This window comes from Pezoporus wallicus, unplaced genomic scaffold (genome assembly GCF_028554395.1).
Source record: "Pezoporus wallicus isolate ANWC-B61680 ecotype Strahan unplaced genomic scaffold, APGP_CSIRO_Pwel_v1 scaffold_3294, whole genome shotgun sequence".
NCBI classification, from domain to species: domain Eukaryota; kingdom Metazoa; phylum Chordata; class Aves; order Psittaciformes; family Psittacidae; genus Pezoporus; species Pezoporus wallicus.
This window is the reverse complement of record NW_026635478.1, coordinates 3,844,013-3,857,240: the sequence shown is the minus strand read 5'-3', so window position 1 is coordinate 3,857,240 and position 13,228 is coordinate 3,844,013. Positions and strand designations below refer to the sequence as shown.

Here is a 13,228-nt window from a genome sequence, read left to right as displayed (position 1 = left end):
CTCCCGTTGACTGGCCCTGAAATTATTGCATAAATTCTAGGAAATGAGTAAGAATTCAGCTTCTAATTTCTTGCGCATCACACAGTTCAGGTGCACAGTGCTCATCTTCACATGAGTACCTCTTCTCCCTTGCCTTTTCCCAGAGGCAACTGCTGCCAGTGACTGTCTGTGAGAAGGCTCAGCACCCCCAGATCCAGACATGCTGATGTGCAGTCCTGTTGCATGACCTTCACACAGGCACCTGGCAGCTTCCGAGTTCCCTGTTTGCATCCAAACAAAAGTCTTAGGGATCACAGAACAGCAAAATACAGATTTCTGTGGAAATCTCTTAATTATTTACATCACATGTTGTTTTATCAGTAAAATGGGTCTTCTGAGAGAAAGCTCTGCCTGTTGGCTGATGATTGGGGGTTGGAACTAGATGATTTTAAGGTCCTTTCCAACCCAAACTATTCTGTGATTCTATGATTTGGCTCAAAGCACCAACAAAGTTGCATTCTTCTTACAGATCCACTTCTTTAAAGTCTGGCAGTTATCTACTTGGATCATGTTTTTTCTTCTGTAAACAGCACAGTTCTTGTCAGTCTCAATTCTCTTTATAGCTTTCCTGGTGAGAGAACAAAAGGAATGCAATGAGTTGACAGCTTTAAATTCAGTACCGAATAAAAATATTGATGATACTCTGAGTGAGGGGTTTGTGTGGTACCCAGTCTGTAACCTGCTGAAGCCCAGTTCCTCAACAGCCATGCATCGGTGGGATGAGCATCCACAGCAGAGATGACTGCAGGCTGCTGAGGGATGTATGCTCAGGAACATTAGTGTAAGAAGGATAAAGAAAGACTCCACATGCAGCCATGGTGATAAACTGTAATGGTAAGAGATCTGCTGCACAGATCCTAGCATCCATGCTATGTGACAGGCATCACTTTCAACAGAGGTGGTCAATATATGGTCTGTAAAGTCAGTTGAGTCTGTTGATAGCGATATCAGTGGGAGAAGTGTGTGTTAATGTCCCTCTACATTCATACATACATGAATTGTGACTGTGGTTGGTCTTGCAGGCAAAAACCAGATGTTTCCAAAGATGCCCAGCAGGACCCAGACAAGCTGGAACTGGCTGTGAAATAGACCCTGAATAGGTGCCTGACGCTGTAGGACTAGATCTGTGCTTTGGGAAAGTAGCTTGGATTCAGAGTTGAATTTCCATGCAAAGTACTATACTTTTGCTATTGCCAAAGACAGCACACACACACAAATCATGACCTGTTTTCTTTTACTCCAGGGTCTTCAACTGAACTCCATTGTTTCTTCATTTCTGGAATCTTCAAGCCAATCCAGATATATTTGGTATCTTTCTCTTTATTGTCTATGAATTCCTGTGGAACAAGCAGAAGCATGTTATCCAACAGTAGAGCGTTTCTGCTGTGCCCAAGTCACGATCCTATCTCATGCACAGCTTTTCATGTAGTCCTTCACATGGAGAGCAACGGCAGGAATCCAGCTGTGGCAAAGCAGCCCATTACAATGGCCCATACGCATGTGACCAGCCACAGTTTTAATCCCAGTTGGCGCTCAGGTTAACTAGCTTCAAAAAACCCCTCAGTGATGCTCCTCACCCTGATGAGCCAGGTTGCAAAGCCTGGGCTTTAGGGTGAGACCTGTTCCTCAGGGAATTCTGAGTTTCTCAGAAGAGCCATTCAGCTACTTTTCTCAAAGGAAAATGAGAAACAGGTCTGGCTGTTTGTATTCTCATTTAGTGGTTGAATCAGACCTCTCTTCCCAGAGCCAACTAATGGAAATGGGTGGGAATTCCCTGCCATTTCCTCCTCCTGGTCAAAAGTACTCTGGTTTCTACCCTTGCATCTCTTGTGCCTCTCCTCTTTAGCTCTACTCTCTTGACACTCTCAAAACAAGCTCCTGTCTGTGGAGAGTCAGATGCTTTGCACGTGATGGGGCTCTCACTTGCCTGCATGTACACCTGACATTTGGCCTATGTTCACCTGGTGAAATGTTTGGCTAAGGCAGATACCCATTGCACAATTTTAGGGCTGCTGAAAGACTCACCATTTCAATTTCATCTTCAATAACAAGAAGCTGGGATTTCCTGGCCAGACAGTTTTTCTGGCTATCATCCCAGCTTACAGCCTCCTCAGAGAAGTAGTAACATCTGCTCCTGTGCAGTTGCCACCCAGGAGGACACAGCTCGCATGTTCTTCCTGTGAGTGGAGAAAGGGAACAGTTAGCTCGCAGAGTGACTTGTTCCATTTGCCTTGTAGCATTTTATGTTCATGTGCCTGGGTAGCATGAAAGCAGCCTGTCCCCATTCCCAAGCCTATGTTCACTGGGTGTAGAGAGATATTTGAAGGCTCCAGTGCCATTCCTCTGCTCAAACTCCCACTCCCTTGCCATGGTGCTACGTGCTTCTGCACTCCCATTGCGCATCACTGGGCTCTCCACCTCCCTGGGCACCTGCCCGGTGGAGAGCATCAGCAGGAAGTACATAGAAGGCTGACAAGACACTTTTCATCTCCCCACATGCAGTCCCTCTGAGGAGACACTGTGTGATGTGGAGTGTGTGGATTTGACACATGATGTGACCAGAAAGCACAGGTGCTTATCCAAACCGTGTCCATGGAGCTGGAGAAAGAACATCCCCCATTATTTCCTTTAATGTTTACAAGCAACGCAGTTACAATCAGTTCTTAGAAAAGGATTGGTATTTGATAGCAAATAATAGATCCACAATAGAAAGACCACAAATTCTTCCCCTTCCTGATCCTTGCAAAAGGATAGGAAATTACCTCCCACTTATTGCAATTACTGTCTGAAAGGTGTTTTCCCGAACAATGGGAGGATCTACAAGATACAGCATTTCTGACAGAAGCTCCTGGCAGAAATAAATGTAAAGAAAGTACCAGAAAGTATTTATACCAAAAGAGGATCAAAACTATTGTCATAAACTGTTAATTCAGATCCTGTCATCACTTCTGTGCAGAATGCCATGTTCCCTGGGTAGAATCAGTGAGTCACCAAAAACTGCAGAGTGTCAGAGAAACAGGAACAGAGACAACAGAATTGTGCACCCAACACATCCTCTGTGCTGGGAAAGGACTAACTTTCCTCACCCTGTCCATCTTCACACAGTTCCTCCATGAGCCATTTCAGGAGCACTGCCAAGACAGTCTTCTCTGAGGAGGTGTGATTGCCAGTGCTATTTACACCAATATGGGACAAACTTTCTGATTTGCTTGCTCTGCACTTCAAAACTTGAACAAAAAAGAGATAATGGTTAGCAACAGGGTCAAGGAAATTTAGTCTTATACTGTGTGAATATGAGGATATGTGTATGTACATATACACTGGGGGGTAGCACTCAGTTATAAGCATACTCAGTGTGTGTATTCTGTGTATACTGCCATACCCTGGCAAAGGGTGTAGCTGCTAAATAATACGGACAGTATAGAAAGTTTATCATTACATAAAGAATACACAATATTTTGGTGAGATTTTAGGGACAGTTGGAAGGAATGTGTTTTCTGAAGTTTTCTTAAACTCTCTTCTCTTATGAGATGAATATCCCTCTGGAACAGTTCTTGTACAGCTGAAGCATGCTATGGATTATGATATTACTAGTACCAGGGAAGTCTCATTAAATGAAATTATCTGAGTCTGGGTTTTATTTCATTTGTTCAAACCTACAAAGAAATTAAGCAAAATGGTCTCAAAGTAGCATTATAGATGCAAGTTTTAACTTCTAAGTCAGGAAGTGCAAATGTTTTGATTGTCATAATGATTTGAAACCTTCTACACTTTTCAGCATCGCTGATGACAAGGTAGACTGCAGCAACTCCACCTCAGCTGCACAATATATGTTAAATGACAGGTAGCAAGTAGAAAGCCACATTTATTTTCCTGCATTTGTGTATAACTTGACACCTTTCATGCAACACTAAGGGAATTTCTCTTTTGGTGTGACTCTGCCTTTGAGGTTTCACCATGTATGCAATGAAGAGACAAAAGATCTACTCACGTTGCTTGGCTAGTACAGCTATGACACCTAGGAGGACAAGCACAAGGGCTCCCAGGACCAGTGCCATGTAGAACCAGGCTGAGCGCCTGTGTTGCCAGCCTGGAGGGAAGTGGGAAGAAAAGTGGCTTTAGGTCTTTGCACTGTTAACACTGCCTTTATCTATGTGAGTTTCTTACGTGGAAGCAAGAGAGAGATCAGTCTGCCGTTTGCAAGCATGCAGGGACATTTTACTCATTAAGAATTTGCATCCATTTTACATACATGCAAGTGAAACTGAAAGATCATTTGGTCAGATAGAGCAAGTGATTTTCAATCAATCACTCTATTAAGAATTCACTCTCTCTCCTCTGAGTTAATTTTCTCAGGCATTGCCTTCTGCCACCCACCCACCCACACCTGGCAAGACCCTGCAGAGCAGTTCAGGGAAAGCATCGGGGATGGTCTGTGGTACATTGCTCCTCTCTGGCTGCACTCTCTTGTGTTAACCTGCCTGAAAGCTAACTTACCTGAATTCACTGAAAAGACAACACAACACATACTGACACCATAGCACAGTGAAGTACATCTGACAAGCGTCTCTCCAGCTGTTTGACACTCGTCAGCTTGTGAGAGTGAATCACTCAGGAAGAGGCAGAGCCTGAGGAAATTTGAGGTCATGGTGCTATTTCCACAAGCCACAGGGTTGCACTTTCATACTGCTGTTTTCCTGACCTTGCCTGCATGAGATAGATAGGCAACTCCCCCACTCTCCAGCTGCCTGAGATATGTTTTGTAATGTTCCCTTGCAGCTTTCTGGGGGCCTGATCTTGCCTGCAACATGTCCTTCAATACAGGGAGGCTGGCAGTCCATCAGCACACTAACTGCACATGGGGAGCTGGGTATTACACTACTTCCAAAGCCAAAGGTGTCCCTGTTACTGTTCCTGCAGAGAAACTTAACAGCAGGGCTCCTAAAATCTGTGGAATTTTACTTTCCTTCGCTAAATTTTCAATGTAGGGCACAAAGGCATTTTTAAAAATTATTTTTAAAATCTCTTTCAATATTATTTTTATAGGGTAAATGTATTATCTGAGAACCCAGGAAAAGAAAAAAGAAACCTTATTAAGTGATAAATCACTTCTTTATCGAGAGATTGTATGTAAAGACTCTTTGATAACAACTTTTACTGTTGGGTAATAGGAAAGATTACATCTATAGTTAGTAACCAACGGCCAAACAAAATAGCACACTACCAGAAGCGGAAGTCTCTGATCTGCTGCTCCTTTTGGGTTTCATCTTCACACGCAGTTCAGCATATGTGATCATGTTTCCTGTTAAGGAGTAGGGAAATGCTGACATTTGTGGTTGTACAAGCCATTAACTGGAGAAACAGTAAAGAATTACACAGAAGACCTAGTCTGCATAAAAAGGGGCATGTGTTTCCATAGCTGCTAGTTCAGCATTTTCTTTTAGGAAAAATCAGTTGAGATGATGACTGATCATTTCCTGCTGCTGCCAGGAAGTAACTAAAAGCCTCCTCCATAATCTCTGCTTGAACGACTTGTGTCCTGTATGGCTGGACCAGGAGGCAGGCAGACAGGCTAAAAGATGGGTAAGACCTGGGTACTATCCATCACAAATATTCCATTGTTGCTAAGCCACCTCAGGAGATATCATAGGGACTTAACAGCCATGACCCCTTTGTGGACCAGGTAGGTCCCAAAGGGAAAACTGCCACTCAGAGAAATGTTTCTGCAGCAAGGTGACTCCTGGGGGCATTCCTGACTTGTGAATGTTTACGCTGGGATATTATGTGATGCCTGTAATAGCAGAGGAAGGGATCTGGTGGTTGAAGATACCATTTCCAGGTGCACATTGCCAAAGCAACAACAAAAAAAAAGCTATTAAAACAGCATGGTGTGAGTTAGATTCTTTATGAAAACATTTAAAATTCTGTTTTATTGGGGTATTTTGTACAGCTACTCCCTGGTTTTATAGATGGTATTTGGACCTTTGGTAGACTGATCTTGATTTCATAAATGGTGAAATTTTACCAATCTGAATCAAGAATAAGCTTCATGCTACAGTCTTAGTTTGTGATCACTGGGGCTTTTAAAACAAAGCAAGCAATTTGTGTTGTGTAAAATCTCACTGATCAGGGAAAAACTTGGAAGAAGAGGGTCTTACTCTGTTAAATGAGGTAGTTTTTGATATGAGAATTACTGAAGTGTGTTGAGGTTTTGCAGTAAGAAAAATAGTGAGGACCTGAGGCAAATAAGATTTATTCATACAGGTAAGCTGTTCTGTGGTTTAGAGAACCTGACCTAGTACACTTTGCTGCTTGCTTTATTGCAATTTATTAGTTCAATGAATTGCAGAAGTGTGTAAGTTCTATTTACCTGCATGGATAAGTAACTGCTCTCAAAAGAAATGCTTATAAAAGTTTTTCTTCTTAGAGTGTAACTATTTTTCAAGCAACAGTTAGGACTTTCAAACTTTTCAGTGCACGAGCCTTATAAATGGAGACACTTCTTATAAAATATGTACTTTAGAAAATCTGCTCCTGTTACTAAGTATTTTCTCTCTCAAATAAAGATCCATTCCTTTAAATAACATCTCTCAGACTGTATGAAAAAGAAATTATTATCCACATGAACTGAATATTGAAAAAAAAGGATTACTTCTATCATGGTGTGTATTGGCACATGGGCATCTGAATGTCAAGTCCTCAGAAGGCAGCATTTTTAAAATACCACATAAACTTAATTTTACCGGATGCTTATGCTCCCTTACCTAGTTTAGCAACAGGTAGCCCTGGTATTAGGTGGAGATCTCTGTCACTTACTTATACTGAAATTTCACTTTATTTCTATATGCAAATTTTCAAGTGCAGAAAGACATCTCTATTTACTGGAAGGTTATACGTGGTGAATGTGCAGACAGGGAATGCTTCTGTCAGGTCAGTCACTCAGAAGTGTCAGGCTTTACAGACACCAGGCTCTTGGGTTTCACTGGACATCAGGTTGAGTGTGAGCCCACAATGCACCCTCATCGTTACAGATCATGCAAGCCACCAGCGGGGCTGAGTTAAGAGACCTCTGGCTTGCAAAGGAGGGGAAGTTCCTGTGCTGCTCCACTTGCTCCTGCTGCAGCCACACCTGGAACACTGTGTCCAGATGTGGTCCACTCCATTCTGGATGGACCTGGGGGAAACTGGAGAGGGTCCAACAGAGAGTGAGCCTGGTCAAGGATTGGACAGGCTGAGGATGGTAGGGAGGGGAACAAGAAGCTAAGGGGAGAACTAATAGCAGCCTACAACTATTCATGGGCTACTTTGAGAATGGAGTTGAACTCTTCTTGGTTTGTTTTTCTGCTAGAGGAAAGGTCTTATAGGTAATCATTTATAAATCATAATGAAGTAACTCTCAAATTATTCTTGAGTAAACTAGGAACTTGAGTCTTTCATTAGAAGATGGATTTCCAGTCTGTAATTATCTTTGTTTGCATTTTTGTAACACTTTTCTACTTTTGAACATCTGTTCTGAAGCACTTGCTAGCCCACCAAAGCATGTTCACAGATAGTACCAAGTACTAACTCCTCCTCAACCTGCTCTAGTAGAGCATCCAAAAATCACCTTGTCCTTGTAATTCAGAGCACCTGACTCACACCTGAAGTCCAACTGGTTGTGCAACAATCTGGTATGGATCTTCTCATTGGAACAGGATCACAACAAATCCATTTTGACCCCTTTTCTGGGTGCAGCCTCCCAAACTGGGAGCTGCAGACATTTTTTATTGATACATTGTGTTAAACATTATTTAACACAGTTTTCCCACTCTATAGATTTCAGTGAGTGAGCTTTCCTTGGCATTATATTGCGAATCTATGCATGTTTTGCAATTATGCCACCAGTGATTTTTATATCACTTTTCTGTACCCTCACAAGACTTGATGATCTTAAAGGTCTTTTCCAACCTAGTTGATTCTATGATTCCATGAAAATACATTGAATAGATTTTGAGATAAGAACAGAAACTCTGTAACTTGACCAAACCAAATCCCTTTAGCATGGATAGGGAAAAACAGAAAATATGATCTATAAAGAGACTTTTATTCTCAAATCCAAATTTTACATATTTAAAACACCTACTCAACTACTAGAAACCTTGGCAGAAATTCAGGTTCCCTCATGTTTACCTTTCATGTGTACCAGATCTTGACAGAAGCTACATGTTAGCAAGGTAAATTACCTATGCTCCCCACTCATAGTTTTTGGTATCTACTCCAGTATGCAGTTTACAGCCTAACTTACACAAAGTGCAGCCAGGAGGAGCTGGGCACATTCTACTTTCTGATAGCCTTGTGATCTTGCCTAAAGTCTGGGAATCTGCTACTCAGAGCATTCATCTGCTGAATCTGCAGTGGTGTTTAAATCCAGCCCTCCCTCCCTCCTCCATGGTGACAATTTTACCCCCTATGCAGTGCTTTCCCTCATGCTCATCTTGAAGCCGCTTCTGTTTTTTTGCAAGAAAGGCAGATATCCCTGGCCAAGAGCAACACCGGCAAAAAATCTGGCAAAGGTAGGGATGTGGGTATGAGCCATTCTCCAGCAGGCATTTCAATGTGTCGTAGAGACAGTGCCAAAGGGAGAGCTTGTGATGCTTGCCACAGCTCCCACCTTGGAGCTGAGAATCCTCACTTTGAGGATCAGATTCAAATTCCCATTCCAAAGGAGGAAGCATTGAAACCTCTTCATGAACAGTGGGACATGCCATAAGTGTGTTTGGCATGTGGATGCTGTCCTGTCTGAAGCAGCTTTGAGCCCAGTCAATGTAGGAGAGAGCACCTTCTAGCTCCTAGAGAAGAATCTAATTCCCAGAAATGGTTGACCGAGCAGCACCTTCTGTCATTGCTCTATCCTATTATGCAGCCACTTTGGGCAGTTCATTGCTCACCATGCTAGGATCCCGGACTCTCCTCCGTTAGGTGTAAAGAGCTGCAGGGCATCTCAGGGAGTCATTACTATGCAGTGGGGAATCTTAACACTAACCACTGCTGTACTTACACTGAGCTTAAGTCTGTTTTATGAATATTGCTCAACATGTCCATCACATTTCAGGATTATTTCCTGAATTTCATACCAAGTATTTAAAAATTACAGAACTTATTCTGTGGAAAAAATCCATTTTCTCCCTTTCTTCCTGAAAGTTACTCTTTTCTTTTACAAGAATTTCTTGTCATAAAAGAACACTCACCACCTGGATGACTATGTGTGAATTTCAGTCAGTTTTAAAACATCAAGGAACTGGAATTGTTCATTTGCATTTTTAAAGCATGATGATATGGCTCAAGTTCTTGTCTGTTTTAATAGTGATAAAAGTCATGTTAATGTATGTTAATGATGAAGACAGAGAAAGAATTGTCATCAGGGAGGTATTTCTAGCATGTTCTATGCTTATATGAAGTCCAATATTGCTTAATACTATTTGGTGCTTTTTCCATTTGTGTCAAAGTAGAAAAATAATTGCTAATAAAATCCAAAATAACAGGAAGGTTAACAAACAATAAAAAAAAAAAAAGCCAGCCATAATGATAGCCCTGTAAGTTCAAGCCCTGTCAAACAAACCGTGTTTTAGTATAAGCAGACAAAGGTGGGGAGAGAGAAAGGGCAAGGAGACACCAGGCATTATAAACAGTGAAGGAAGGATTATTTAAGATACTTTTGTCTCTGTGTAACTGAGACAGAATAACTGCGACTTGTGGAAATACTGGGTGCATCTCTAGTGCCCGTATTTTGGTAGGAGATGGAAACACTGGAGAATGACCAGAAAAACTTCAGAAAGCTAGAATGAAAGACTTGAAAGCAAAAGAACACTGAGAAATTACTTTATTACTGTGGCCAGTAACTTCATGTGAGAATATACCGAGTGCCAAAAGCTATCTGATAAAGTCTTAACAAGAACTATCTAGATGTTAATGAGAACTTGAATTGGAAATTAAAGCCTAGCCTATTTAAATTGAAGTTTTTCCTTCAGACAGCATGATCAAGGGACATACTTTGATGTCTTCAAATCAAGATTTGATGTCTTCTTAGAAACTGGGTAAAATTCTAGGCAAACCCTCTGTGGTTTGTGTTGTACAGGTTATGGGAGTACAAACAACATCCATGGATGCATAAACATACAGTCTAAGGTAGTACTTTATGTTAGGTATATAATTAAGTGAACTTTTATTTTTTAGATACACGTCTTGTAAAAATATAATTTTCCCCCTCTGCCCCCATCCTTTTCATGATGGGGGGGAAGAATCATATGGAATCATATTCTATGGTAGAATCATAGAATCACAGGATAGTTAGGGTTGGAAAGGACCTTAAGATCATCTAGTTCCAACCCCCTCCATGGGCAGGGACACCTTGCACTAAAAAGTACATGCATTCAGAACACCATCATCACTATTAATCTACATTGTAAGCAGAACATCTTCTAGAAATGCTCATCACACAATATTGTTTCTTTAAGTAATTAAATGCTCATAGTGAGAAGCTGTTATTCATATTAGCTGTGATCCAGAATTTTGACAAAATGCTTTTGTGAATTAATTTCTTTTTTCCAAGTAGTGGAAATCTTAGCTCTTAAAAAAACAAAAATCATCTCTTTTCCCTGAATACTGACTTAATCCTTTGTAGTCTTTTACAAATATATGAAGTGATCACAGATTGATAATGTGGTTTTAGGAAAATCACTACTGGAAAATTAAAGAGGAAGAGCAGGAGGGTTTTAGGAATCATTCAGTACTTCCTTCAGTGATAGTGACTGCACTGCCACTAGCTTTCTGATTTACTAGATAATGTTCTACTCTTTTTCCATGAAGACATTATAAAATGCATAGATCTGATTTAAAAAGAGAAAAAAAAAACCAAAAAAAAAAAGGAAAGAGATTATGCTCATTATTCAAAAATATCCAGTTTTTGTTTTGCATACTGTTACTTGAAATAATGGCCAGAACCAAGACACTACTCTGTAGCGATAGTGACTGAGGAGTAGCTTTGCCAATCGGTATCTCATGAGTATCTCTTCCACCACTTGCGAATTTTCACCCTTTTGCATGCAGCATTTTATAGCATTCTTCTAATATTACCCATAGATAATTCTAAAAATTAAAAAGAGAGAAAGAGAGCACTTGAGAGAAGACAGTGTGTGCACAAGAGCTGATTAGGTATTTTACCTGGAACTGATGTCTGAGAAGGAACGTGTGGTCTTTCCCTCGGTAGCATTGCCACGTCTGCATATGTGATATCACCTGCCATTGATGAGTAAGTCCCTCTGTCTTATGGAAAGAGCTGGTTTAATATAGTAAGTTGCATCCTGTATTAGCTTTGCCTGCCTCCAGAAGTATACAGACACTGTGCTATGGCTCTGAGGAAGGCTGAGAAACAGATAAAAGGAAGGAAGTTACATCTTTCAACACACTTTCAAAGTGTATTGACACCATTCTGTCTCTTGTGTGATTTCTTGCCCTTCAGAATACAGGAGAAAATGAAGATTAAAAAACAATCTTCTTATTAATATAAAAAAAAAATCTTTTTGGCCAAAGCAGAGCCAGGTTTCTAAGGAATATCCAAACCCAGACTTACACAGGTACAAAAGCTTTGCTGGTTCTCACGAGAACGGCTGAAGCAGTACAGTCTGTGTTGTGGATGTATTATGCTTGTATGCATGATCTTACATAGCCTATTCACCTAAAAGGAAGATAAACAAGATATATATCAGTACAAGATGTTTTGGGGCTAATGTAACTGCAACCATGGTTAAAGCTACAAAAATGTAACTCAAATTTATACCTGCTCTATCCAACAAGTGCTATAATGGTTTAACAACTGAATTTGGATTATGTTAATGATGCATAAAATTTAATTTAAAATCAAATTAAAACTAATTTTGTTTCAATATTTCGGTGTAAGAGTAGTTACGACCAGACTAGAGCCACTCTTCCTAACTTGCTTGAGCTATCCCCTGCTTGAATCAGAAACTCTACAGGCAGAAAGCCTGAGTTGCCTTTAACTCCTTGTTCATGATCCATGTGTTTGCTGCAGGCTATTTTCATGGCAGTGGTATTGTCTTCTATTTTGGAGGAAAAAACAAGCAAACAAAAACAGCAAAAAAAAAAAAACCCACAGATTTGAATTAAAGCCCTTCTAAAACCTAAAACCACATTTCAGAACACACAGACATGGAGCCCTGTGCATGCACAGTCCAGACTTTCTCTGCTAAGAGCTACATTACTGGGTTTGTGGTTTATTCCCACCTAGAAAATTCCTTTAGATTTTGATGCAGATAGGCTCTACAAACCTACATGGGTCAACTGAAAATAATGTTTGTTCTGTGATATAGTCTACTCACGTTTTCTGTTACATACAATAGGCCTTCAACGCTCTGGATTCGAACAAAAAATAATGTTTGGTTTTGTGACCTGTTACTGATCTTTTCCTTCCTACTCTCAGCATTGGTAACAATGTTAAATGCAGAAACAAAAGGTTTAAGGAAAAAAAAAAAAAGAGCCCTTGACAATCATGGAACAGATTACTCAGAAGTGCCACTCAGGTACAATTTATATGCACCGTACCTAAATTTTTGTTCCTTTACCATCAGCCACAAAGTGATCAGTATGCAGATGTGGATACTGTTAACTGGATACCAATAAGGTTTGTTTCATGGCAACTACACACCAGCCGTGTCACTGGTCCTAACATGAAACAGAGCTTTTGTCTTCTGATTGAATCAGTTTCCATTGCTTCCCCCTGAACTTCTCACCATCCTTTACAGCAGGCTCTGAAATGGAAAAACAAACACACACACACATACAAACAAAACCAAACAAAAAATACCCCCAAAACACCCAACCCCAAACCAAAACCCGCTTTCCTTTTTAATTTTTCTTGGGGGTTTTTTTTGGTTTGTTTTTTTTTTAATTTTAGTCCAAGAGCTAGATGGCCAAACAGGTTGCTTAAACTCTCATTCTCTCTGTCACTGCATATACACCTAAGCAGTTATTTCTCACATCAGTCTCTCCTAAATTACTCAAGATCATCAAGATGTAATCATGTATACTTGGTGTAAGCATGGGTCTTTCTGAACTAGTGGAAAAAAAATAGTGTTTCTGTTTTAAGGGAACATGTCTCGCCTCTTCTCTCTTCTCCTCTCCTCTCTCCTCTGAA

The 13,228-nt window shown here is 40.6% G+C and overlaps 1 protein-coding gene across 4 annotated transcripts; it reads right to left on the bottom strand.

Moving 5' to 3' along the window:
• Positions 1-359: 359 nt before the first annotated feature.
• LOC130608144 (killer cell lectin-like receptor subfamily F member 1) lies at positions 360-12,834 on the bottom strand. Of its 4 annotated transcripts, none has more exons than XM_057425856.1 (8): positions 12,637-12,834; positions 11,239-11,439; positions 5,264-5,341; positions 4,031-4,129; positions 3,126-3,266; positions 2,065-2,216; positions 1,264-1,376; positions 360-607 (listed from the first exon to the last, which is right to left on the bottom strand). In XM_057425856.1, exons 2-8 carry the CDS (start codon positions 11,318-11,320, stop codon positions 475-477), a joined length of 798 nt encoding a protein of 265 aa, XP_057281839.1. In that variant the 5' UTR covers positions 11,321-11,439; positions 12,637-12,834; the 3' UTR covers positions 360-474. The 4 variants fall into 4 exon arrangements, with proteins under 4 accessions (XP_057281839.1, XP_057281847.1, XP_057281866.1 ...); XM_057425864.1 differs by lacking the exon at positions 12,637-12,834 and adding an exon at positions 11,648-11,720; XM_057425883.1 differs by lacking the exon at positions 5,264-5,341.
• Positions 12,835-13,228: the final 394 nt, after the last annotated feature.